At 43.0% G+C, this 24,984-nt stretch overlaps 2 protein-coding genes across 16 annotated transcripts in view; both read right to left on the minus strand.

Annotated features, from left to right (window-relative positions):
* On the minus strand, positions 1-21,743 carry nfyc (nuclear transcription factor Y, gamma). Of its 14 annotated transcripts, none has more exons than XM_046417938.1 (11): positions 21,613-21,743; positions 10,365-10,474; positions 10,197-10,265; positions 8,980-9,093; positions 7,164-7,259; positions 5,314-5,490; positions 2,977-3,045; positions 2,291-2,449; positions 1,890-1,994; positions 1,730-1,789; positions 1-1,315 (listed from the first exon to the last, which is right to left on the minus strand). In XM_046417938.1, exons 2-11 carry the CDS (start codon positions 10,461-10,463, stop codon positions 1,196-1,198), a joined length of 1,068 nt encoding a protein of 355 aa, XP_046273894.1. In that variant the 5' UTR covers positions 10,464-10,474; positions 21,613-21,743; the 3' UTR covers positions 1-1,195. The 14 variants fall into 14 exon arrangements, with proteins under 14 accessions (XP_046273894.1, XP_046273887.1, XP_046273895.1 ...); XM_046417931.1 differs by having other exon boundaries at positions 10,197-10,268; XM_046417939.1 differs by having other exon boundaries at positions 10,365-10,471; positions 21,613-21,740.
* si:ch211-13c6.2 (uncharacterized protein LOC100000125 homolog) overlaps positions 21,613-24,984 on the minus strand; it is an 11,570-nt gene continuing 8,198 nt past the window's right edge. For both annotated transcript variants that reach the window (XM_046417922.1, XM_046417923.1), the window contains 6 exons: positions 23,749-24,706; positions 23,515-23,635; positions 23,352-23,417; positions 23,133-23,234; positions 22,754-23,018; positions 21,613-22,614 (listed from right to left, as the gene is read on the minus strand). In XM_046417922.1, coding sequence (XP_046273878.1) covers positions 22,373-22,614; positions 22,754-23,018; positions 23,133-23,234; positions 23,352-23,417; positions 23,515-23,635; positions 23,749-24,706 — 1,754 coding nt within the window. In that variant the 3' untranslated portion in view covers positions 21,613-22,372. The remainder of the gene's footprint in view (positions 22,615-22,753; positions 23,019-23,132; positions 23,235-23,351; positions 23,418-23,514; positions 23,636-23,748; positions 24,707-24,984) is intronic.

Genomic DNA, 24,984 nt, shown 5'->3' on the forward strand with positions numbered 1-24,984 from the left:
TCTTAGACAAGTTATGGTCTTTATTTTCTCACAAACAAGGTTTGTTTACAAAAAAGGAACGTCAAAAATAAAATTGTACCTATCTATTGCATGTCATGCTGGCAGGTTGAACTACATGCAAAAACAACAATAAGAACACTGAAATAATCATTTCTGTACAAAAAAACAATGGCAAAGATATGAGGCCAAACATCTCAAAAACAAGAGAAACATACTTTGTATTCAGAAAAAAAGGGAGAGTTCTATTAAAAAAACAAAAATGTTTTGCTCCAGATGGAGTTATGTGTTATGTGTACATGAGAATTAAACCTGGGCTCAAGACTCCAAAAGGAAAGAAAGGATGTGTGAAACTGCATAAGGATACACAAGCGATTCCCTGCTCTAAAGACAGAGAGGTAAACAAAGAGTGCAAGAAACAAAATGGAAGAGTAAAGATGATTGTGATGTGGGTGCTTGAAATATAAGCGCACACATACACAGTTTGAAGCCCTTACAAAATAAAATGAGTCTTCATTGTCAAAGTGGAAAACAACACAAAAGAGAAACTGTGAAATTTTCGCTGAACCTTATAATCTCGTCTTGGGATCCCTTAGATTGACTTGCTGTAAAAAGTGATATCTGAGGTATATGGCTTCATTTCAAAACAATTAAGAGGGTATGATTCCGGTTTTCCCAGAAGGAAATGTGAAGAATCACGCGGCCGGCTTCAACCACAGACACACCAAGGGCAGGTCGTGTACACAGAGAATAATACTGTGCAGATTCATTTCCGGGTGGAGAACAGAAAGGAAGGCGTCGAGAATAAAGCCCACACTTTTTTCTATGTTTCAAAAAATCTTTCAAGTTTGGATATAAGATGAGAGGAAGATTAGGAAGTTGGTCTGTGGAGAGACTGTTGTCTGCTGCAGTGGATGCGTTTATTATATGTGACAGAAGTACAAAAAAGTCTTGACATGGATGCAACTTAAAATGTGTTTCTGAGTGAGTCAAACAGCGTCCCTTTGGTTTTTTTATCCAGTGTACTAAATTTATTACAAAAGAATGAGTGTTAAAAGATTTTGGGTCCCTCGTCTATATGAGCAGCGCTTAAAAATCAAGATTATCAAGCTTCCGTTGTCGAAGCTGGCGGCATCTGTCGGCGTCACATGGGCTGGTATGCGTGTTGTGTGTGTGGAGAAAAGGTTCCAGGCTGGGCTCAGTCGGTGCTGACCTGTGTGACCTGTGCGTCAGCTGTCTGGTTGGTGGACTGAATGAACATAGGCTGGGTCAGCTCCTGTCCTGCTGGCATTGTCACCTGCTGAATCTGATACAACTGCTGTAAAACAGAGAGGCAAACATAGGGGTTAAAGGTCTGCATAGTTTGATTTTAAGAGTTTGACATCCAACTGTATGGTTTCTTTGGTTGTTAACGGGTAATATTTAGGCTGTTTCGAGGAGAAAATCGTTTTTTGACAGTATTAGAAATTTTATTCATTATTTTTTATCACATGCTTATCATTTCCATCTGTTTCTAGTTTGTGACACATTGCGCCTTTTCTGCCTGATCTCTGTTATTGCTGTCTTTCATGGCCCCTTGGTACACTCTAGAAAAAATGAGCGATGATAACAATGCTAAAAAGCCAGAAAGAAGGACAGGTGCCACCTGGCAACAAATAAGAAAAACAAAAATTCAGTGTTTAGATCAAAATGTCACAGTCATTGCATTGGATACATTTACTGCATTTGTTACCTGTCCATCAGTAAACTGGTTGAACTGCTGCTGTCCTTGCTGTACCTCAGTCTGTGTGATCTGAAAACAAAAGAAGTTAAATTAACAATTGAACAGTGTAAATGCTGGGATACCGGATCATCTGTTTGATGAAAGCTACTTTTACTGCCGTGGTGATTACCTGTTGAGTGTTGGCGAGAGTCTGAATCTGCCCTTGGACCACCTGGGCTCCAGAGACGGGCTGAGCCAGACGGATGTACTGAAGCTGGCCCGTGTTTAGTTGCACCTACACTCAGCCAACACAAGGGGGAGACAAAGTTTTGTTTGCACAAAGGTCATTGGAAGGCAGAGGTCACAGCCATTTTCCTTCTCTGGGCAACAGCAATGGGAATCATTCACTTTCCCTTAGTGAACTATTAACTTTTGAATGATGATCCCCCTCAAATAGTAAAGAACGCTGTGTTTATGCAATGCAGTACACGCTGCAAGCTACAGACTACCTCAGCAATTTTGTCAATCGCCAATCCCTCCCACAATTGCTTTGTTTTTTGTTCTGTTTTTTAGCTTGTTGCCATTTCTTACCGGGATTTGCTGGATCTCTCCTGTGTTGGTGATGATCTGCTGCATGACCTGCATGGTCTGGCCTTGGGCTTGAGCTGTCTGACCTTGACCCTGTGCTGCTGCAGCTTGAACGATCTGTACCTGCTGGCCCTCACTCACCTGCATGGCCACAGGTGCGCTCTAATGGAGAGCGGAGGACAAGGAAAAAGAAAGACAGAAGGAGAAAAAGAGGACAGAAAGTAGGATGGGGAGAGGGGGAGAGGGGGAGAGAGAGAGAGAGAGAGAGAAGTAACACATTACTAATTAAACAACTGGTACCCGTGGTGTATAACTGACACAAAGCAAAGATGCAGAAAACCACTAACTGCTCTGGAATTACATTTTAACCAGCATCACTAAGCGCAGCCTTAAATTTTAAGTCTGCTAAAAAAAAAAAAAAACTCATCAGACAGGTACAAAAGAAGTGGAGGCATAAGTGGACATTGCAGGTTTTGAGTCATTCCTTTCTTCTCTGTCTGTCACATCGTCTAGGAAAGTCCACTGGATGTGAACCTGAAGTCACCCCTATAGACAGACCTCAGTCACCAACAGGACAGGGTTTGAAGGCTGCTGTCACCTACAGGGCTGTGACAACAACTGCTGACCTGTGTGTGTGTGTGTATGTGCGCTTATGGAACATATAACTGCATGTGTGCATGTGTGTTTACCGTGATGGGTGTGCCCTGTGATTGCACCTGCACTTGCTGTAACTGCTGCATGGTGGCACCTTGCAGCATCTGATGGCCCGACAGAACAGAGTGAGAAAATGAGAGAAAGACACACAGTGAGAAAGCAGCGTTTGCAACAACATAGCACATGAATGTAAGCATGTGAACACGTAGAGAGCTAAATGTTAGAGCAGCAAGTGGTGACATAAGCAGCAGATGACATTTAATGGCATGTTTACGAACGATATCGAAGCTGTTGAACCAAAAAAAAAAAAAAAAAAAGCATGGACAGGTTTTGCAAATGCATCTACATCACAGTGACATTTACATCAGTTACAGTAATGTCAACTGTAGTTTCATAAGTGCTTAAGAGACAGCTGGTGACCTGAGACAAAAACAACAGAAATGGTACAACGCTGACGATTAATGACACTGAAAGCTCAGCACGCGGACACACAGATGCATAAATAAAGGAGATGAATTGAGATCTCTGCCAATCATCTGGTCCCACAACACATTTCACAATCTTTTCGTTGTCTTCTTTTTCCTTGTTCAATCTGATTTCCTGCTAATACTTCTCTTCATAGACCAAATCTGATGTGCTAATTATGACACGGGCCTGATGGGGAGTGGCAAGCTAACAGTTCTCATTTACAACAACAAACCTTTATGTGACTTAAATACTGACAAGAGGGAAAGGTGCACATTCTACATGAAAACTATCTGCCCACAGGGTCCACTTTTTAAAGTGCTACCTTGTAAAAAGCCTATATTGTAAGCTTAATGCAGGCCTGTCAATAAGGATTATATTAACTATCAATTAATTTGCCAATTTCTTTCACAATTATTGAGTAGATAAAATGTAACATTAAAAAACTGTGGAAAAACTGTTGTGACAATTTCCCAGAGCACAAAGTGATGTCCTCAAACTGCTTATTTTTTCCAAACCAACAGTCAACAACCCAAAGATTCTTCATTTACTAATGACACAGAAAAGCAGCAAATCTTTACAACAAATAAATGGGAACCCATTACTTGATTATCAAAACAGTTACTATACTAATCGTAGCAGCTCTGCAATGGAGTCTACGTAAAATGACTGTGAAACTGTGACCTCTCTGCTCTGAGCAGGGACTGCTGCAGCAGCTGCAACAGCAGCAGCAGCAGCAGCGCTAGTGAATCAGGCCAGGTCTAAATGAATATGACAGCTCAGCTACGGGCAGTCTGCTGAAGCAGCAGCTCAGGAGCGAGGCTACATGACATGCAGTGACCAAGCCGGACCCAGAGCACTTAAAAGCAAAAGTAGTAGGAAAGAGATCATTAGAAAGAGAGACCGAAAGGTGTCACTAAATGAGCACGTCTTTTATCTTATGCAGAGAGGTGGACGCACTTCCCCCAGTACTCTGTCTGTCTGTTTATGTGTGTGTGAAACTGAGTGTGTTTTTGTGAGTCTGTGCTAGTTTCCATTATAGATAGCTACTTTTTGTTTTTTTCTCACATTTCAGCTCATTTCTCTTTAAATACAAATCAGGCGTGAGGGTGGAAAACATTATAAAAAAAAAACATACAAGAAATGTTTGAGGAGTTTTTTCTCGATTTTTGCTGTGTGATTCAATTATGAGGCAAAATATTCACTGCTTACTATGTGATTTAAGAAACTCAACCATGATTCACACACCGCACATATGATGTGCGTTCATTTTGAAGGCTATGATACTGCAAATGTAGAAAGGAACACATTTCAAGCAATCAGAAAGTTGAAAGTTTTCCTCTATGTCTATATACATTTTTTCTCTTTACACTTCATATAAATAAAGTGTGCAGAGAAGGGAAGGGAGGATATTCTGTTTATCAAAGTGTTCAGATCAAATACTTCCTCAGCAGGGTTTCAGGGAGTGTGTGCATGTGTAGAGTTATGTGCACTGGGTGTGCTCTGAGGTTCAGTTATTGCTGCTGGTCGGCTACTGAATGTGAGCTAAGACTAATATCAATAAGGTCAGGTGTGATAGCCCCGCATAACAAGCCTTTTGCTGCATGATTACTTGGAGAAGGTAGTCTTGCAGACACACACAAGAATGCTCCCAAACACAATATTTTGTAGAGTTCAGCATAGGCTTCATTAACTGGTAATTTGTGCTTCTGTGGGGACGGTTGGCTGTCATTGGAAATTCACTCACAGCTCCACATCGTCCTTATTATTGCCTAAAATTCTCATATCCAGCTGCTGTTTCACTTTGTTGTTGCTTCTTTAAATCTTACTGTGTGTCTTTTGCACTCTGTGGAGTGCTCTGAGGCAAACCCAGTGAAAAATCTCTTCAAACAAGGCCTTAGTAGTACCTGTCCTTGCTGTGGCTGTGCAATAATGATCTGTCCAGGCTGGATGGTTGTGGCTGTTTGTGCTCCGGGCTGCTGGGCTTGTTGTGTGCCCTGCACCTGCACCGCTCCAGGCTGCTGGGCCAGAGTGAAGTAGTACTGCACCGGCTCTGCTGGAGCTACTGACTGGCGCATCTCCTCCTGAAGATGACAAACACATCAAAGAAGGGCTATCAGTCCATTAGATCTCCATGAATTATTTTTGCAGGTGTAACAGTAGAGGAAGGCAAGTCTGATAAATAACTCATTGGATGTGGCTGGGGAAGAGTAACGTAATCTGGACATGAGATCCGTTACAAGCAACATACCGGTCAATACCATAGACTGCAGGTCTGGAAGCAAGCTAGGAACATGTTGAGTTAAAGTCACATCAGCCTGCATAGCTTACACAAAAAAGTTTGACTCTTTCGTAATATAGCTATTCTGAAACCAGTACTCTCACAGCTATTAATTCATATATGTAGATATGCTCTGTCCTGTGTGTGTGTGTGTGTGTGTGGTTAGGGAATACAGACAGACGTCCTCTGTCTACGTCTGTCCTCTTCCTAGGCAAGCCACAAAAATGCTTGAGAGATTACAGGTTAGATACTTGCCGAAGGGGGTGGCATCTGCGGAGACCCTACGCAATCATGTGTTTTCTTACAATTACTATTGCTTCCTTGTTGCTATGTTGGGGACCTTTGTGGACATCAGACTTTGGATACCCTCAAACCGATGAGGTCGAGAGGTTGTGCTTTAGGCTAAGAACATAGTGAGCAGGTTACACCACTGTCTCTACCCTCTGCTTCGTCTGTGTCATGGACCTGCAAGTGTGTGTCTGTTTGAAGTGCGCTTCATCTGAATTCACACAAAAACCAACAATGTGGCAGCTTCCTGCAGGGTTGTGCGCGCACTGGCATGTTCATGTGAACATCGTTATTTGTCCTTCAAAACGTAATTGTCATGAAACAATAGAAAGCAATGCTTTATTTCTCTGATTCACTGCTTTTTTGTTGATAATGCCGCCCCCTCTCTTCATTCACTCTCACTGGCTAGCTTGACCCCTGCCACTCTCTCTCTCTCTCAACCCAATCCTACTCATACTGTGAAAACAAAAAATAATTTGTGCATCAAACTCGTGATTCAAATCCACTCCAGTATTTAATGAGTTTTTCCTTGGTCCACTCCCTTCCGCCAAGTTTCACAAAAAAAAAAAAATTCAATAAACAATGACCTTTGTCATTCTGCTTCATAACTGATTAATGAGCCAGTCTTCATCTCGATGATGTTTCTCCATCACCAGAAGCGTAAACACCCCTCTCCCAGCTCCATGACAACACAGCTGAGAGTGTAGGATGTTTACATGCCTGGAGACAGTCTACTTGACAACAAATTTAAATATCGCACTCCTCCATCTGGTACGCTACATTTTTATACAGTACATCAATACCCTGCTTGAGCAAAACTTCAATGTGACATGCTGTTTTCTGTAAGAAAAGACACTTTAATTTATCCTTATTGCATCAGTCCCTGGTAGAGGATAGGAAGTTGGGCTTTTCTGTTACTGATGGGACACACTAGTTTCATCGCTGGAGTTAACGTTTGGCTGTGAGAGGCAATAAGATGCTGCAAACATCCGACTGAAAGCCCTCACTGTCCAAACCCCAGCTTCCAGTCAAGGATGTTTACAACATCTCCAGGATGCCAAGAGTGGAAAAGGGACAGAGATGAAGACCCAAATCTTAAGCTCTTTATCCTTCAATGTGGAAGCAATGTGGAAGCACCTTTGGAAACATCTGTTGTCACTACGACCCTGGCAGTATGGGCTTGCCTACCTGTCGTTTAGGTGGCTTCAGGTCGTCGCGGGGCACGATGTCAATCAGGAAGTCAAACTGGTCAAACTTTGTTATGGCCATGGCAATGTCATTCCTCTGCAAACATGAGAGACACACAGGGTCAAGTGATGAGGTCAGACTTTAATTATGCTAATTCAATATATGCAGCGACCTATATATAAACATGCCTGAAGGCCTAAGGTCAGCTTGCCCAAAATATCCACACAAGAGGCTACTGTGGAATTGAAACCAAGTTCCCAGTAGTGCTGCAACAGGTATTTGCTTTTTCATAACTCAGCTCAAAGGAAGAAATGACAAGTTTAGAGGTGAATCAATAAATCAAGCTAAAGAAGAAAGAAGACAATTTCTTGCTCAATCTTAAGTGGGAGGACTCCTTGCTTTTCAGATTAAACAATAATGGAAATAATCAATAGCTGCAGCATTAAAAACATCACATAAAAGTTCAAGAACTTTTCCTAACAAAGTCTCTAAAGGCAAAGGGATTAATAAAAAACACCCAAGCATCACAATCACAAACCTGATAGGTGTGTGTGTTTGTATTTGTGATGGATGGATATAAACAGGAATGATGCTATCCTGCCCTTATGAGTACAGCCTCTGGTGCTATACCCATTCCTATATCCACAGCAGTGTGCTGTCTCTGTGGAATTTTCCACAGGATATTGGCTGTCAGGACCCCCCACTTTGGCCCTCCCTGCACTAGAGGCTATTTATAGTAGCTTGATTAATATCTGGTAACACCAGGTCACATCTACACTTGTTCTATTGATGAGTGTTGCTAGGGTGACCCAAACTGGCGTGTCCTCTTCACAATAGGATTCTGTGTGTGTGTGTGTGAGTAAACATGTGTAAATGGAGGGTACGGTTTCCTCTCATTTAGACACAAGAAAATCGCATACACAAGGTTCAACACTCACATGTGCTAAACGCATATTCGGTAGCGTAAAATGTAATTAACATGTTAACATGCACAGTAAATGAAGTTTCTATTTAAAGCAGGCAGTGTAGAGTTCAAACAATGGAGCGTCGAATGCTAAAAAAGGACTCTGGGTCAAAGATAAGTCAAGACAACAGCCACTGAACTCACTTCCAAAGTAGGCCTGCAGTTTAAGGCTCCTCCAAGACTAACTGCAATGAGAGCGATTATGCATTTTTTCCCCTGTCTCTTTTTCTACCTGTGTTGGCATACACATACACACATATCCATGGGCTGCTAATCTCTCAGAGGTATGTGAATGGATAAAGTGGACTTAAGGGCTTTCATGTTCTGCTCCACAGTTTTCCCCTCCTGACATCCAGGTGAGACAAGCTCTGGTCTGATTTTCCCAACTGTTCCCATGAGTGCACTCATGTTCTCGGCTTCCTTTTTACCCCTCACATCATTCCACTGTCCATCTTATTCAGCTTTGGGACAGTAGAGCAGGCAAAATGGCACCGGAGGGAAAAGTGGGTCAACGGCACCCGCCTGGCTTTGCTTTCAAAGTCAATGGAGGGAGAAAGAACTAAACAGAGAGAGAGTCCTCAAGGGGATGCTGGTATGGGGCCTCTGCTTGTATATGTACAGAGATACAACAAACCAAAAAGACAGCCCACTGATGCAAGGGTGTGGGAGAGTAGCTAAAAAGAAAAAGATGGTCGAAATATGCAGAAGGAAGAAATAAAAAGTGTAATCGTGAAAATGTGTCATACAAGAAGGATATGAAGAAGTGGAAGGATGATGATAGGTCAGGGGAGGTAGCAGAACAATGATAAGATGATAAGAACAAGATAACACATTTATTTGAGTGTGTCTGACCTGTAGTGTGCGCCTCTTGTTGTCCTCGGTGTGGATCCATGCTCTGAGGGTGAGCTCTGTGATGAAGATCTGAGCTGCTTTGGCGAACAGGACTGGAGCCTCTGCACTGATCATCTGCACAGAGGACATGAAGTTACATCTGGTTAAACACACCCACAGACCATCAAACATCAATCACATATCAGTTATAATGTGAGTCACTCAGGACCCGAGTAACAAACAGTTGCATCACATTCACAGGTGCCTCAAAATAGGAAGAAAATTCCTCTCTTTAAAAAGACCACCTAACAATAGCCTAAAACACTACTAAACAGAGCAATATTGCTGAGCAGCAGAATGTCATTATTGTTCACAAAACCCCTTGAACATTTCTATTCTTTTCACTACACTTGTGAGTTACCTTCATATCTTTATTTATCGAGTGGCACTGAACTCTTAGACCAAGCCATACGATAATTTTATAAGTATATCGATATAAAATGTACACCATAAAAGTACAAGATGAACTGTGAAAACACCACACCACTCACATGTACACACACAGTGAAAGCTGCTGTGTCAGAGCTGACAGAAGGGTCTTGTCTTCAGATATGTTAAGGATCTCCTGATCTCTTTACCACTTTAAGCTGCTGCTTTACTAAGGGGACAATGCTCTTGACACGAAACATTCAAGTCACACACACACACACACACACATATGTTCTGCGGCTGTCTCCTTAGAGACTGCAAACTGTTCACACTCTTAACATGCTTTGATGTAAATCCATACATAAATAATGGACTTCTGATCAACAGAAACTGCTGAGAGTGCAAGAGCTGATAATATTTTTACTAACCTAACAGGCCATTCACAGACACAGTCTGATCTGAACACCACAGGCCACAAACCGAGAACTTGATAAAATACACAAATAAATAACCAAATAAAAGAACATTATCTGTCAGCCTGTGAAATAATCAAAATTCTGTTAAAAAAAAGAGTAAGTAAAATCAGAATTGCCTTTTTTCCCTTGTCCTCAATGTCTCTGTTGTGATGTGAAATAGTAACAGAGAGAGAGAATTCACAAAAGTGTTATATATTGTGACTATTTTCATCAGATTTGTTAGTTTTATGGCTAAAATTGTAATAGAGCTATGTGGTTGCTTTTATTACATAGCTCCTCCAACAATAACAATGACTTTTTGAAAACAGGCAGTTATTTAGGCTGTCCTCTTACCTTAACATCCTCATCCAGCTTCATGATTTTCTTGATTCGAGCAAGAGGCAACTCTTGCACACGGAAATCCTTCTGAAAATAACGGAAGGCTGATGCGTTAGGGAGACAGAATACATTACAAGAATGGTATGTATGGTGTGTCTGTCCGTTTCAGTGGACATAGCGTACCACAGTCAGGTTCCTGATCTCCTCCATGACCCGAGGCCAAAAGGACTGCAGGGTTTGCTGGGCATCGCTGCCCCCAGCTCCAAATGCATCTGCAGACATCCTCTACTCTGCTGCATCAAGAGATGAAAGGGGAGGAAAGAGGCAGAAGCACAAGGTTAATTATCAGAAAACAGAAAAACAAATGATGATTCAAACACTCAAGACAGGTCATTCGCAAAGTACACAGAATACAGAGTGTCAGGCAAAGCCAGGCCTGTGCTGCCCAGAGCTCTTCCCGTGTGTCAGAACCGCATATCCCTCTCATCATAGCCTGTAATTATAATACGGTGAAATTTAAAATAGAAACTTCTATACTTTTATTCTAGCTGCTATTCTTGTTCCTATGATGTTAACATGCCCAAGAACCCACCATCCTGGCTGCCACCTCCCCTGACTGTGAATGTCTCTATCACGTTCAGCACATAGCAGCAGCTCCTCTGTGAACACAGAAAAGTCATGTGCAAGTCAGTTGTTGCTCTTGACCCAGCACACTAAGGACAATGCTGAAGCCACAGATGTAGGAGACACTTGTGTGTTTGTGTCGTGGAGAAACAATTTCCTGACAACAATATTACAGTTTTTTGATGGCCCCAAATTGTGAAAACACACCCAAGAAGACTGTAACATGAAATAAACCAACTGTTACACACAAATGCATGGGGTCATAAAAGCCTGAGCTTCTACAAGGGGTCTGACGGTTTGAAAGCGGATCGAGCAAGCTACTATGGCATGCCAGGAATCTGCTGGAGGAATATTGGCCTGCCTGTCTGAGCACGCAGAGCTTGGAGTGTCTGGATCGCACTCTTTCAGTTTCTCCCTTTTCTCCCCACCTCAGTGAAAAGATTTGGCAGAAAGGAGAAGAAAAAGAAACATGAGGGGGGTGAAAAACAAGAGATGAGTGTGTGGACCTACTCAAGAGAGACGGGTTGTATTTGTGTGTGTTGCTGAGGGAGGGGTAGTGCCTTGTCCAGTTCAGCATTAATCCAGCACTAAGACAAAGTGCCAAAGGCTTTAACGGGGGGAGGTAAGAGACCGACAGGACCGCAGTCGGACTGCTGTGCAAACTAGCTATGTGGGTCAAACAAGACAGAAAGACAGAGGCAGAGAGAGAGAGAGAGAGAGAGAGAGAGACATGACAGAACAAAGAAAAAGAGTGTTAGGAGAAGGGGGGTCTCCTCTTTATCTTCTCTTTCTTTCCTCACTCTGGGCCAACGAGCATGAATGGCTCCAGCTCTGGTCCAGCTGACAGGCCAACGCAAAACAAAAGACAGCCTCTTGCTCCATCACTCCCAACTCTCCACCCAGTGTCTCCCCTGTTAAGCGTTGTAGGGGATTATAATTACATTTGGATCACATCAGCTCGTTTTTTTCAGACCACTTAAGCGCGGTTGTAAATATTTTACACCGATAAATCAGTAATTCAGAATGCAGGCCCTTTACCTGATTGATTTTTGGCAGGACAGACTGCTTCTCTGGCAGTTGTGGAAGTTACTGAATAATATAGAAGAAGCACTGCTGCATCCTGTTCTGTCATATGGTTTTTGACAGAGAGTAGCCTAAATCAATGAGACAGAATGGCAGCAAGGGGGGTGGCTTTATATAAATCAATCAGGCCGCTTGTAGCTATGGCATGCCAGGCTACTGATTGACCTTGACAATGTCTCCCCTTCTCTGTCTGACGCTCCAGTGTCCAGTTGCATTTCAAGGTTGATTGAAATCCTGCAGTCACTAGAACAATCCCAGCATTCCACGGGGCAGGAATGACTGATGGGAGTTGTAGTTTTTTCTCCTCTGCCTGATGAGCGAACTGACCTCTGGCAGTTTTTTCACGGCCTGCATCTACTTTGCAGCACCGTGACCATGCAAACAAGGTGAACAGAATAAGAGCAATGAGAGCCATTTGTCTTTCCAGCTAAAAAGCATATCAGCATTTGATCTTGTGATCATTTTGAACAAGACAGCCTTTTGTGTCTGTTTATGTGTGTGCCAGCTTGTGTGGTTTTCTCCAACTGGTAGCATGATAAGAAACAATAACTAGACAGTTTACTTGATAGCATTACAGACAACCATCAGACTAATTACCATGGCAACAACACAGTAGCTCAGAGGAAACAGAGGAGGACAGGGGTTAAAACGGCAAATGATCCAAATGATAGGAAAAACATAAGCAAAATACGCAGGCCTCCCCTGCTCCTCCCTCTGCTCTCTCACACGCCTTCTCTCAAACTCCTGCATTTTCTTTTAAAACAGAGCTGTTATTAAATCAACCCCCCCTCGACCCCGTGACCTTCAATCTAAATACAGACCCACGCAATACCCACAGCAGAAGACAGAGGAGGCAGAGGGGAAGTCAATACGTGAGAAGAAATGAGAAAGCAAGTGTGGTGCAAGGCAGGCTGAAGCGTGAGGGAGGGGGGGGACGACACAACAACATATGTGAGAGAAGAGAAGGGCTGTGTATCAACATGCCTTTGAGCATTGCTCCTGCAGCTAGTTAGTGTAATCTACCTACAGTATACCAATATCATCATATTTCCCAAGGCTTTGCATCAACGGAAAGTTTGCGTGGGAGCTTGCTGGTGTCAGACACACAAGTGGTTAACATAATGTCCTCTGCTGACTTCTGCAACACCTTCTATGGTCTGGGTCTACACGAGTCAAACAAACACTCTGAGTGGGGCTATCTGCCACACAAGGAAAATCAATTTTAAAACTCCCTGAAAGCTAATAAATGTCTATGTTATAAATGTTGTAAAAGGTCTGGAGGTTGATGCAGACAATGAGAGAGAGCCAGTGTCAAGAAGGGTTATTTTATCCGCAGTGATAAGGCCTATTTGCTTCTGTATTTCAGGTCTCTAATCTATAGTAAGCTTTGAAGTGCTACTTAAATGGAAATCTGTATCAAAGAATTTGTTAAATGTTATTAGTCACTTCGCACTTTCATATTTAGGGTCAGCATTGTAAATCGTGAGCTTGTTATTCTGGATTATAGTGTGGATCATTGTGTTGTAATGAACCTGAAATGCTCATCTCTGCTGTGTTCTAAGCTGCTACCATATGCTATATTAGGGCACATCATGTTTTCTTGTGCTATGCATCTCTCCTCTCCCCTTCCCTGCAGTTGTGTTGTCCTTCATTGGGTCATTGAGACATAGAGATGCCGGTGTTGGGTTTCCTTCGACTCTGTCGCTGTGTGTGCACTAGTCTTTGAGGACAAATGTGATGTCTGTTCTTTGTCAACAATGTCCAGCACAGCAACTTGCTCTTCCTCCTTCAGCAGCTCTACATCTCTCTTCCTGTCCCCTCTCCAGTACTTCCCATCTCGCTCCGTCACTTGCGAGTGTGTGTTTCTCTCTTGTTCTCTCTTACTTACTCTTCACCTGATCCCACTCTTCCAACTTCTCTGAGAAAGTCGATGCTGCTCCGCTTGCAGCAGCTGAATCAGCGCTAATGTTGTTCTGCCAGCCCCGTCCTGCATCTCTCCTCTCTGGTTCTCCCCGTTTCATCCCTCCCTCCCTACCTCCCTAGCTCACTGGCACGTCACATCAAGTGGCCACTCACAGCAGCATCAGCAACTCGTTCCTACTCTGACATCACACCACTTTACATGAGCCTTCAATTCCTGTCCACATAAACCCGATAGCAGCACAGGCAGATAACCATAAAAAAACAAGTTACTATTATTTAGCCATATACCTCTTCATTTGCCCTTTAAGATTAGTAAAAGGGCAAAGAGAGGACAAAGAGGAAGAACAAAGTTTTCAACATCACACTCTCCACAAAGACATCATTGTAAAAGAAAGTATAGTCGAACCAATTAATCTATTGGTCTTTGATTAAAGTTTAGTGTTCTGTAGCTACTTGCCTCCTTAATGACCTGACACTTGGTGTAAACTGAGCTTAATTTTGCTGAGTGTAGTCGATAGGTAATGAGGCAAGGCAGTTTAGGACAACCCGAAGGCCTATTTGTGACAGAAGAGTGAACTTTTCCCTGAGGTGTTTCAGTATCACATTGTCATATTGCTGAAGAAGAACTCCTCTCAGCCCAGATCTTTCCCTGAATCAGAGCGGACTCTTTGATACAGGTATGCACTAAGAGGACTTTGTCCATACAGAAATAAAAAAGGCAAATTAGCGTACAAGGTGGTGAACTGCAGGAACTGGATTTTTACCATTTACTTAATATGTATGGATGGTCAAACTTACTTATTCATCTAAGAGCGCGAAAAGCTGTGAGAAAGGCCTTAAACATTAAAAAAGTAAAACATGAATTGCTGAAGTAATGACAATCCAGATCATGACTTCAGACTTTTTTTTTTACAATACTGTCAATGATTGCATATTACGTCTTTTTAAGAATATATTTGAGGTAATCCTGAATATTTTTTAAAACCACTGTGTATAAGCTGTGTGTAAATAGAAGATTTCTTTCCCCCATGCTGTGACCTTAAAGTAACCTTCCACATAGTTACTCTTTGTCGATAGCAACAGTTCAAATATAAGACTGTACAAAGAGCAAACACGTACCAATACGGTCTGGTTACCACTCTGTTACACTATAGATGATGAAATCCATCAATGTTTTGTATAATATGGTACCAACTATGGGATGAATGTTGCTGCACTTGCATATCTTTAGCAAGAGGTCAATTTTCTACAAGCTGTTGTGTGAAACTGTCAATGATGCAGAATGGGCAGTTAAGCAGGAAGGTCACTAAATGTTGAAGTCTGCTACGTTTTAACTGTCCTTCTCCAGAAGGAAAACAAATGCAACTCTGTCTGCACAACATGCATTACCATAAAGCAAGATCTATCAGTAGACCACTGAGAATCGGGTAATGTTTAACGTTCAACGCGTCAGTTTTATTCTGATTTATTATGACCAAGCAGACGGAATAATGAAGTAAATGAAGGTATACTAGGTAATAACTGCCATAACTATAAACATTTTAAATTATGTCTATAGATAAACAGTGTATTTACAAATTCTGAACTGTTAAAGCCTTAACCTCAATGAACCTAATCACAAATACCACACAGAAACAAACTGGCATGCTTACAGCATGCAGGGTAAATGATCTACTCAACTAAAATGAAAAACAACAAGTTCCCAGCTAGGAATTACAGATTAACTACTGGGACATGTACAACATTTTCACAGATGTTGGTGCAAATGTTTTGTAATTCTAAAAGGGAACGGACAGAGTTATAATCACTGACATGCTCACTGTGAGCTGCGGTGCAACATCCCTTTGGAATGGCCGAACCGAATGAGCCAACCAGACAGCCCTGCAAACTTTGCCCTTGGTTCTGCTTCAAGCCAACTCCAGGAAGTGCTAGTCACTGATCTCCCAAGGTCATTCAACAGAGGAGAGAGAGAAACCAGAGAGGGAGGAGGGAGGGAGAAGAGGGGGGGTGAAAGAGAGAAGGGGAGGGAGAGGGGGAGGATAGAAAAGGACAGGTTTTTCAACTTTCACTGCAGCACTTAAGTGACCCCAGTGACTCGGGCTGTGTACTTTCTAAGAAGCTTAATAAAAACATTGCATACTGTACATATTAGTTATGTTCTGTATCCCCCCTCTTTGAGTTTCGCTTCCTCTGTGTCCTCTCATCTCCGGCTACATGTTTTCTTCTCATTGCTGACAGAGAGACTGCAGGAGCCAATCTCACATTCCTGTGACCTTCATCCAAAGCTAGGCCCAGTCTCTGGCGTCAGTGTAGGCAGGGCTAAAGCTACCTGCATATTACGTGCTGGAACACAGCTGACTCCCCCTGGCTGCCCACACTGTCTTTAGGGACAGTGTACACATGTAAAAACACGAGGAGGGGGCAAGGGCAAAAGAGTGAACGCTCAGCAGTAATGGTCACCTTAGCGATAAGCTGAAAGGCCTAGCTATGTCTAAGTGGTTTGCGTGTTCCGTTTACTTTTTCCTTCCCCCGGTGTGCCCATGGTACAGCACGGGGCACAAATGATATTCAAATCTCATGCAGACAGCAGCCAACCCTGGGATTTGGCAGCAAGGGCTTCAACTTAAGAGTTATTTTTAGTCTCCCTCTCTCAATCTCCTGCACACTCTCCCTCTCTCTCTTTCCCCAACGGGACCTGGTTTTGTCAAAGGCACCAAAGGAAACTTTCAATTAGGGAGCAAGGGAGGGGAGAGAAAGAGAGTCAGAGGCAAGTGAGAGAAGAGGCACCCTCCAAAGATTCCATCAGAAGAGATCAGATCAAACTATTAGCCTCCTCTGCCCCTGAAGCTGACAGGCTGACAGTCTGTCCCATCTGGGCGTCTGGCACTGTCAAGGCGGGGGGCTAGGGGGTCCTGAGGTCATTGCAACCAGCTGCACCTCCACCCCTAGGGACCCCTGACACACCAACAGTGACAACAACAATGAGAGATATCCTCTTGGAGTCCTCCATATACAACAAATCTTCTTTCAACATGGATGCCATCTTTGCCTCTCAGCTCTGCGTCACTGTCTGGCGCTAGCATGTAAACAAGGACGTCCGGGGGAAAGCGGGGTCCGGACCAGCAGTGGTAACCACAGCAGCCACAGCCCCCAAGACGTCAACACTACCAAGACAGTAAAGTACATCTCAGCACAAAGTCTGGCAGCCATGCAGGTGTTGAAGTCTGTGGTGGTTAAAAATCAAAACACAACAAGTGACAGCCAAAAACAGACAGGCTTCACTCTACATTGTTTCTTTGCGGATGTAAAAAGACAACAAATGCATATGTTTTCATATTTTTCTAACCACATCCCATCTGTAAAAAGCATCAACGCTGTACTTAAGTGACAACTAAAGGACATGGACGAAACACACACGCACAAAACACGCAACTCCAATCTTCCACGGAGAATACTACAGGACAGGAAAGGGAGGGTGAATGAGGACGGCCGTAAAGGACAGACACTGTCTCATCACTGCAGAGCGTGATGAGAGAGGGACATCAGAAAGTGAACACAGGTGAAGAATTTATTCTGAAACTCAAAGCCAAACCAACTTAACAAAGTCTTCTGTGTGTCTGTTGTTTCAGCGGTCAGACTTACCCCTGTGCCCTTCATGATGAACGGTCTGCCCTGTTGGAGCAGAGCAGAACAGAGGAAAACAGATAGCCCTGTTCAAGTCTCCTTGAGAGCAGCGGCGGCAGCAGCAAGAGGAAGAGGCACAGAAGCTGACAGAAAAACTCTCTCAAGCTCCTTCACTTCCTCCAGTCCCCTGATCGTATCAACAGACAAAAGGCACTCTGGCTCCACTGGACGGCTTTAAAAAGGCTCTCAGACTGGACACACAGAGAGGAGCAAGCCCCTCTTCTTCTACCCCTCCCCCTCCTCTCTTCCACTCTCTCTTTACACATTGCCCTGTCTCCTTCAGCAGCCCCCCAACGTCCTCCTGCTGCCTAAACATACAGCCCCGTCTTTCCTGTTTCTCTTCTGACCAAGTCCCTTCAACTCACTGACCTTTTCTTTTTCTCTGACCCCCCCTCTCTAGTCAGTGACCTGTGCGTTTGTCTTTGAGTTGACCCCTGGCCCGATGCAGAGAAGAGAGTAAGAGGGAATAGAAAGCCAGTGCAGCAGCACCCAACAGCAGGCAAACAGTACAGCGGCACTCCCGACTCACAGACAAAAATCTCTAGCCTCCTTCCCCTTTAACATTCAAGAGTAATCAATCTAGCATGCTACATGATACTCAAACCCCGCCTCACACCCAGCTCCCACCTCACTTGGACACTTGCAACCAATGGGAAGACAAGGTCCTCCTACGCCATTGGGTGCTGCACACACTATTCAGCTCTGACACATCCCCTGCCCCTCCCCTTTCTTCCGCCCAACCCCCTTTTACCGACAGCCAACTTCCTGCTCTAAGTTACCTTGAGCTGCAGGATAGGGGTCAGGGAAAAGAAAAGAGGAAGAGAGAGTAAAGAGGGGAATAGGTGAAAAAGAGCAAATAAAGTTGTGGAAAGCTCTTCAGGGAGTGTGTGAGGGTGTGCTAATGGTGGCTTGCCTCGGCATTGTTTGTCCTCAAGCTGTCCGTCCTTCTCCTGCTGCTGGACGGATGAGAAAGGCTCCGCGGGCTGCTCTCTGACAACTGCTCTCTGCTTATTTACAATGTCAAACTAAATGTCTCCCTCTGCCCCGCCTCCTCTCTGCCACTACAGGCTGACAGCACAGTGATGCAGGCAGCCACGCTGGCCGTCACTGGCTAAAGCAAATGCCAGAGTGGATGCCGCATGTTGCATACACATGATTTAAAGTACAAAAGCATACGAGACAGACTCGCTGTCTCATACGTGTGCACAGGTATACATGCACACCCACACACACATACACCTTTTGTCCTTGCCTTCTCATTGCTCACAGTCACAGGTACACAACGCAAATATCGAGCCTATAACAAGTCCACTTGGTATAATGAGCTTCATTGTACTGTTAATATTATACTAGCAGAGGGGGGGAATTGTCTACATGCATGGTCATTCTTTATTTGCTTAGAACATGAATAAGTTGAATTACACTTTATTTAACAAATTCTCATGACTCATGGAAACATTTAGTTATGCATTTTACTGCGGCCACAACAATAATTCAATGAAAACCTAATTATGGTGTCAATCATATTTACACAAAAACGAATTACTGCACAAGAGATCACTGCAGAGCCTTAGCTTACAGTGAAGAAGAATCAGCTGACTGATGAGCAGCAATGGCAGAGGGCAAACAAAAGAGTGCATTTGATTCTCAGCCTATTTGTGGATAAACAAGACTTAAGAGATATGAGTGAAAGTGTGTAAACAAAGACATTGTTGTCTTGACCCCAAAAAACTACGCTCACAGCAGCTTCCACAATTAAAACGTCATCAAAAAACCATGTCAGCAATGTCATACAATGCCCTTCTTGTTAACACACAACTGGTTCAATGTGCATACTTTTCTACACAGTAACCTTTGCTTTAGAACACGGCAACAAACTGAACACTGCTATTCATGTGTACAACTCATGGGGTTTAGTGCACCACAGACTACACCGGCCATTCCACATCAAACTTATTACAGAGACAGCACAAAGTGTCCAGAAGTGACAGAAACTGAAAGTGAGATGAAATTTTGATGAATACTCTTTAAGTGATAAATTGTTGGTAGTATGACCTGAAGCTTTATGCTGCATATTACTGCAAATCCCGATTGTAGTGAGGAACACAACAAGCTTAAAAGAGAGAGAGAAAGAGAGCTAACCTGCCCCATCAATGAAAAATGCAGAGGGGGAGGGGAACCGGAAGGATGGAGAAGGACAGAGAGGAGAGTTGTTACAGGATGGGAGGGGTGGTACAAGTGGAGAGAGGGCAAGATAGAGACTCAAGAGAAACAAAGCTAAATGTTCCCTTTTCTATTTTTGTGAGGAGCATGGGGACTAGAGCAGGTACTACAGCCATCCTGTTAATGATTAGAGTGGAGCTGCACAAAGATTAATCTCTTCAGCATGGCAGCCATGCCAGAGTCGTTCTCGCTGTAGATGTATCCTGGCTACCCAAAATGCCTCAGTAATGACACCTGGCAAGGTCACCATACAAATGAGACCTTCCCATGACCTGTGCTGCCCGTAGCAGGGACATGTTTGCTCTCAGTGATGCTGTTTAGAGATAAACACACACCAGCCAGACTATGGGTTTCATAAACACAGAGCACCTGCAGGGTAGCCAGGCCGAACCATGCATTCACCCTCAAACATGCAAAAAGACATGCAGACCTGTGTAACTAAAGGGTTAGCTGGCTAATTTGCACACGTTACTCAGATTAAGTTCCCCAAGGGAAGAACAACCCTCATTCAGTCATTTTAAATATAACTTCACAGCTAGATTAAACATGTGCAGGGAACAGTGAAAGAAGAACAGAACAAAATTATAACTCTGAAAGATCAATAAAGCAAACTAAGATTTAGGAACGGCTGCAAGACTTTATGCATTAGTCTCAACAATGAATAAGACATGCCAAAACACCTTTGACATTCTATTTCTCAGTGGAAATATATCAGGGAAGTCATGGTCGTTTTGTGCAGATGCACAATAATTTCACAGGAGTGAATTTCTGACAGGTTTACAACGTTTTTACTTATCACTGATGACAAAATACAATCATTCTAGTAAGTGCTGCATCAAATTAGATGATCCTGCTTTGTTCTGATATTGTGGCTGACTTTAAAACTATTCTTTCCTTATTCAAGCGTTGGTATTTAAGGTAGTGTACATAAAGTCTGTTTAAGAACAGGGGTGTTGCGGACACTGGCCTGAGTAAGAAAACAAACACATATTTGGAATTTACAGATTGAAAAGACTATATATTTTCACCAGGAATAACGTTAAATGTTATGGAAACTCGGCTCTTTAACGCGTTAGCCTGCCTTTATTTGGATGTTGCGCCTCAAGCAGATCGCTATAGTAGTTAGAACGAACAAAGCGGCTAGCAGGAGGCATTGAAACCAGTGCTACAAACAAGGGAAGTAGACGGAAGAATCGAATTATCGGTGTGCCCAGTGTGGTTCAAATAAACTAGCATATTAAGATACTACAAACCAGGACATTAACACTAAACACACACAGTTAGCACTAGTGGCTAACGTTTTGGTGGTCACTGTTGGCCGTGACTTTGTGCTAACATTAGTGAAGTTAATGTTAGCTTGTTGGAGTTGGACACTGCTGACTGTTGTACAGGTGACGATCCACGCCGTGATGTTATTTTAATCACAACTGGACAACGTGTCCTGCCATCAAATGAAAGTTTGCAAGGCTTTCCCGAGCTAGGAAGAAGCAGTCTAACCAATAAAGACAACGTTTGGATCTGTCCTTCAGACCAATCAAACCTCGGACTAGATTCCACCAATCAAGGTTTTTAGGGCTAAGCTCGTTCTGCAACTGACGCCATTCTGGGTCCACTAGAAATAGCCCGTACAACCTAACATTCACTCAGACAAGAGCCAACATGGTGGACACATAACATCAGTTTCCTGACCGCCTGTGATCCCTTCAGCGGGCCACCAATAAGCGCCTCAGAGAGCGAGGAGGGAAATGGCGCCTATGTTCATCTTCCAAAACAATCGTCTATTGGTCAAGAACAGCAAATGGAAAGAAGTGAAGTAATTGTCTCTGCTTTCACCCAACAGGACCTCTTTCTTGTAAGCGCCCTACATACAGACAGATTTTAATATTCTACTCACTTTGTTTTAGGGGTTCGAAGTGAAGTCCGGCTCAGCGTATTATTTATTTTATTTAGCTAACAAGGAGAAACAAGATGGCTGCTACTCGAACCGGAAACAGTTGAATGCACCAGCGTGATGACGCAACGATTACGTCCCCTAAACAACGGCATCAGACCCCCGCCCGTTTTCGCTAAATTTGCTAAGTTAAAAGGGGATATGTGCTACGGTAGTCCATAATAATATTAATCAGTTAAACATAAGTGGACTGGTAATGACAACAATTTTACTGTCCAATTGCACAGTATAAGGTTTTTCTTATTCTTAGGCGCTTCCTCCTCCTCCTCCACTTCTTCTTCTTCTTATTATTATTATTCTGAAGTAGACTGATTTCACAGATTCAGTACCAAAGTACACTGAAACACATCATTCACAAAAGTCTGCAATAATTAGTCCTAAAACATCACTTAGAGTCAGTTAAATTCACTGCGCTGCAATGTTCAAGACCAGTAAAAGTTCAATCCAGTAACAAATATTACTGCTATTTTAGAAGATGGTAACAGTGAAGAGTCCTAAGATGCGAGAGTTACTGTAGAAAATGTTTTAATGTGAACATAAGCACTTGATTATTTTTTTTCTTAAACCAAAACCAAATTATTCATTAATGTTTAAACAAATAGCCTAAAAACAATGAGCAAGGAAGAAAGAAATATAACATCAAATTATATTTTCAAGCATTTCAAAGTATGGGTAGCTCAGAGTGCCTATGATAATCTAATGATTACTTCCTTGCTACAAGTTCTAGGAGTGTGGAGGTGATTTTGTCCAGGCTGCTGGAGTACCGAGGGCCCCTGTCCATCCTTGGTTGTCGGTCCCCGTGGAGGGGAGGTGCAGAAGAGTGGGAGTGCAAAAACTCTTCACCAGCAGATCTGTAGTCACGAGTGTGACTTTCAGGAAAACGTGCTGGCTCATCCGGTTGGGTGGCACGTGGTGTCAGAGACATCTTGGGCCATCCTAAAACCTCTGAAAGTTAAATATATTACATATAAGAATATTTAGTCATACTGAGTGAGTTGAGTATGAACCAAGCCATTAATATCTGGTATGCAGCACATAGAAAAGCAAATTATATAAATATATATATTATACACTTATACAATACCATCATAATGGCTTCTGTTTGAGTTTGGACGTCTGGGTTCCCCGCGTACAGGATGGTCGTATTCTTGGAGCCGCTGGTCAGGTACATGTTCCTGCTGTTTCCAGGCTGTTCCTCTGTGCATTTCTTGAAAGTAGAGGTCTTCTGGTTGTCTAAGCTCTGAATCATCTCTGAGGACTTTCTCATAATAGTATCTGGGAGACGGTTCTGATCCCGACTTTAAACTGTTGTAGTCTTTGAAGATGACTGCTCTAGTGAGGCTATTTTGCTACAATAAGAAAAGTACATGGTTTTTAATTAATTTATACTGCTTTGCTGAGAGGCAGACAATTAAACTACATGTTTCATTACAAGGACTGAGCCTAAATAGGGTGACACATACCCCAGTTTGGTCAGATTTTTTGGCCTTGAATTCTTTCAGAAGGTCGCAGAGTTTGTTTTTCAGAAAGTCAGCCTCTTCTGCATTCTCAATTTCAATGTTTTTCTACCAGGGGGAAAAAACATAGGGGAAGTTAAGAGTTAAGATCCCTGCTTCAGTGAGTGGTTACATAAAAAATACATCACTGTCACATACATTGCAAATATGAATTCACAATCTTACCAGCATATCAAAGACTGCTAATGACTCAGACCCTCCTTTCTGGTAGTTTTCAGTGTGGTGTGGGCCCTAAAAATAACAGGTTTGGATTACAACAGTGATACTACACAATATAAAACATTTGCAGGTTTCCAGTCAGTCACAATAACCTAATTTTATGAAGTACCTCTGATTCTGAGTAGACGTTGGGATGTTGTATTCCATGGATTTCAGGTCTCATCAGTGTACTAACTGGTTTAGGACAACCGCCAAACTTTGGATTAGGAGGTCCATACTCATCACTAAACCTTAAAGTGGCAATCAAACAAGTCAAACAATATAAAATATTTTTAAAGCATCAGCCAGCCAATTTCTTAGAAAGCAATCTAAACAGATGACAGACATGAACATTATCACTCACATCTCCTTTGTCGTTTCCACCTCCTCTGCAGTAGCATCAGAAAAGCGACTCTTTCTTTTTCTTTTACCGTGTCCCTCGTCATTAGCAGTCCCTTTCAGGAAGCGCCTGAATGGCTCAGGGATGTCAGACATAAACTTGGTAGCCTCCACCGGCCTCTCAGAATTTGAGGGTCTTGCTCTGCTTGGCCCAGAGCTGGTAACTAACTCTTCCTGAAGAGGGCCTCTCATTTTGTGGCCATAATCTATGACCTTAAACAAATGGTCACGCAACTGGCCACTCTCCTCTCTGGGTGGGGTAAAGTTCCTCCTCTTGGCCTCTGGTTCAGTTGATCCCTGTCTACCTGCTCTGTTTTTACTGTCACGCCTATCCGATTCCCTGTCCAGAGACCAATGGTGGTTATCGCCTTCTGAGTACACCTGCTTCAAGGGCTGATACTCAGCAGAATGTACTCGCCCATGCCTAACTTCATCAGAGCAGAATTCCTTCAGCGGATCTGTTTCTGGGTAGGGAGGAGCCTCTTCTGGGTAATACTCTTGACGGCGAGCCTGGCCATGGAGCATCTCTGCCCTTGAATCATACCTGGAAACACCACCGGGCTCAAGTACATTTCTTCTTTGCTGATCTTTAATATGTTTCTCCTCATATTCTCTATTATAATCAGGGTCCGTATACACTTGTCTGCGCACATCACTTTGCCTGCGATCTACCCTCCACAGCTCCTCTTCCCTGCTGTCTTGGCTGAGCGTGTCCTCCCACTGGTGAATTTGTCTGTCTCGTTTCAACATGTATGCTTCTTCTGAATGGAATGGGGGTGTATTTGGGTGCCCTGGGGGAAACCTCTTACTGGGACAGTACTCTACTCGAAAATCCAAGAGTGATGGTAGGTGTGATGTCGAAGTTCGTTGGGTCAGGCGCTGTGAGATGCTTCGATCCCTATTTTGCTTCTGTCTTGGGGGAACTAGGGAACAAGAGTAAACACATAGTTTAATTAAAATATAACGGTGTACCATGAAGTGAATTAACTGGCTTATCCAGGTAACTTCATGTGTAAATTTGTGACATCAGGTGTAACTTCCTGATGAACCCGTACAACAAAATGTGCATAAGTTTTACCTAAGGTATGCTGGCACTGCCTCTCTAAACTACCCTGAGCAGGTTATCTTGAAGTTATCCTTTCTACATCCATACAGGTGGCTTTCTTTTAACCTCTAATTTCCATAACATACTGTTGTAACT

The sequence above is a fragment of the Scatophagus argus genome, chromosome 17 (assembly GCF_020382885.2).
Source record: "Scatophagus argus isolate fScaArg1 chromosome 17, fScaArg1.pri, whole genome shotgun sequence".
In the NCBI taxonomy this organism is placed as follows: domain Eukaryota; kingdom Metazoa; phylum Chordata; class Actinopteri; family Scatophagidae; genus Scatophagus; species Scatophagus argus.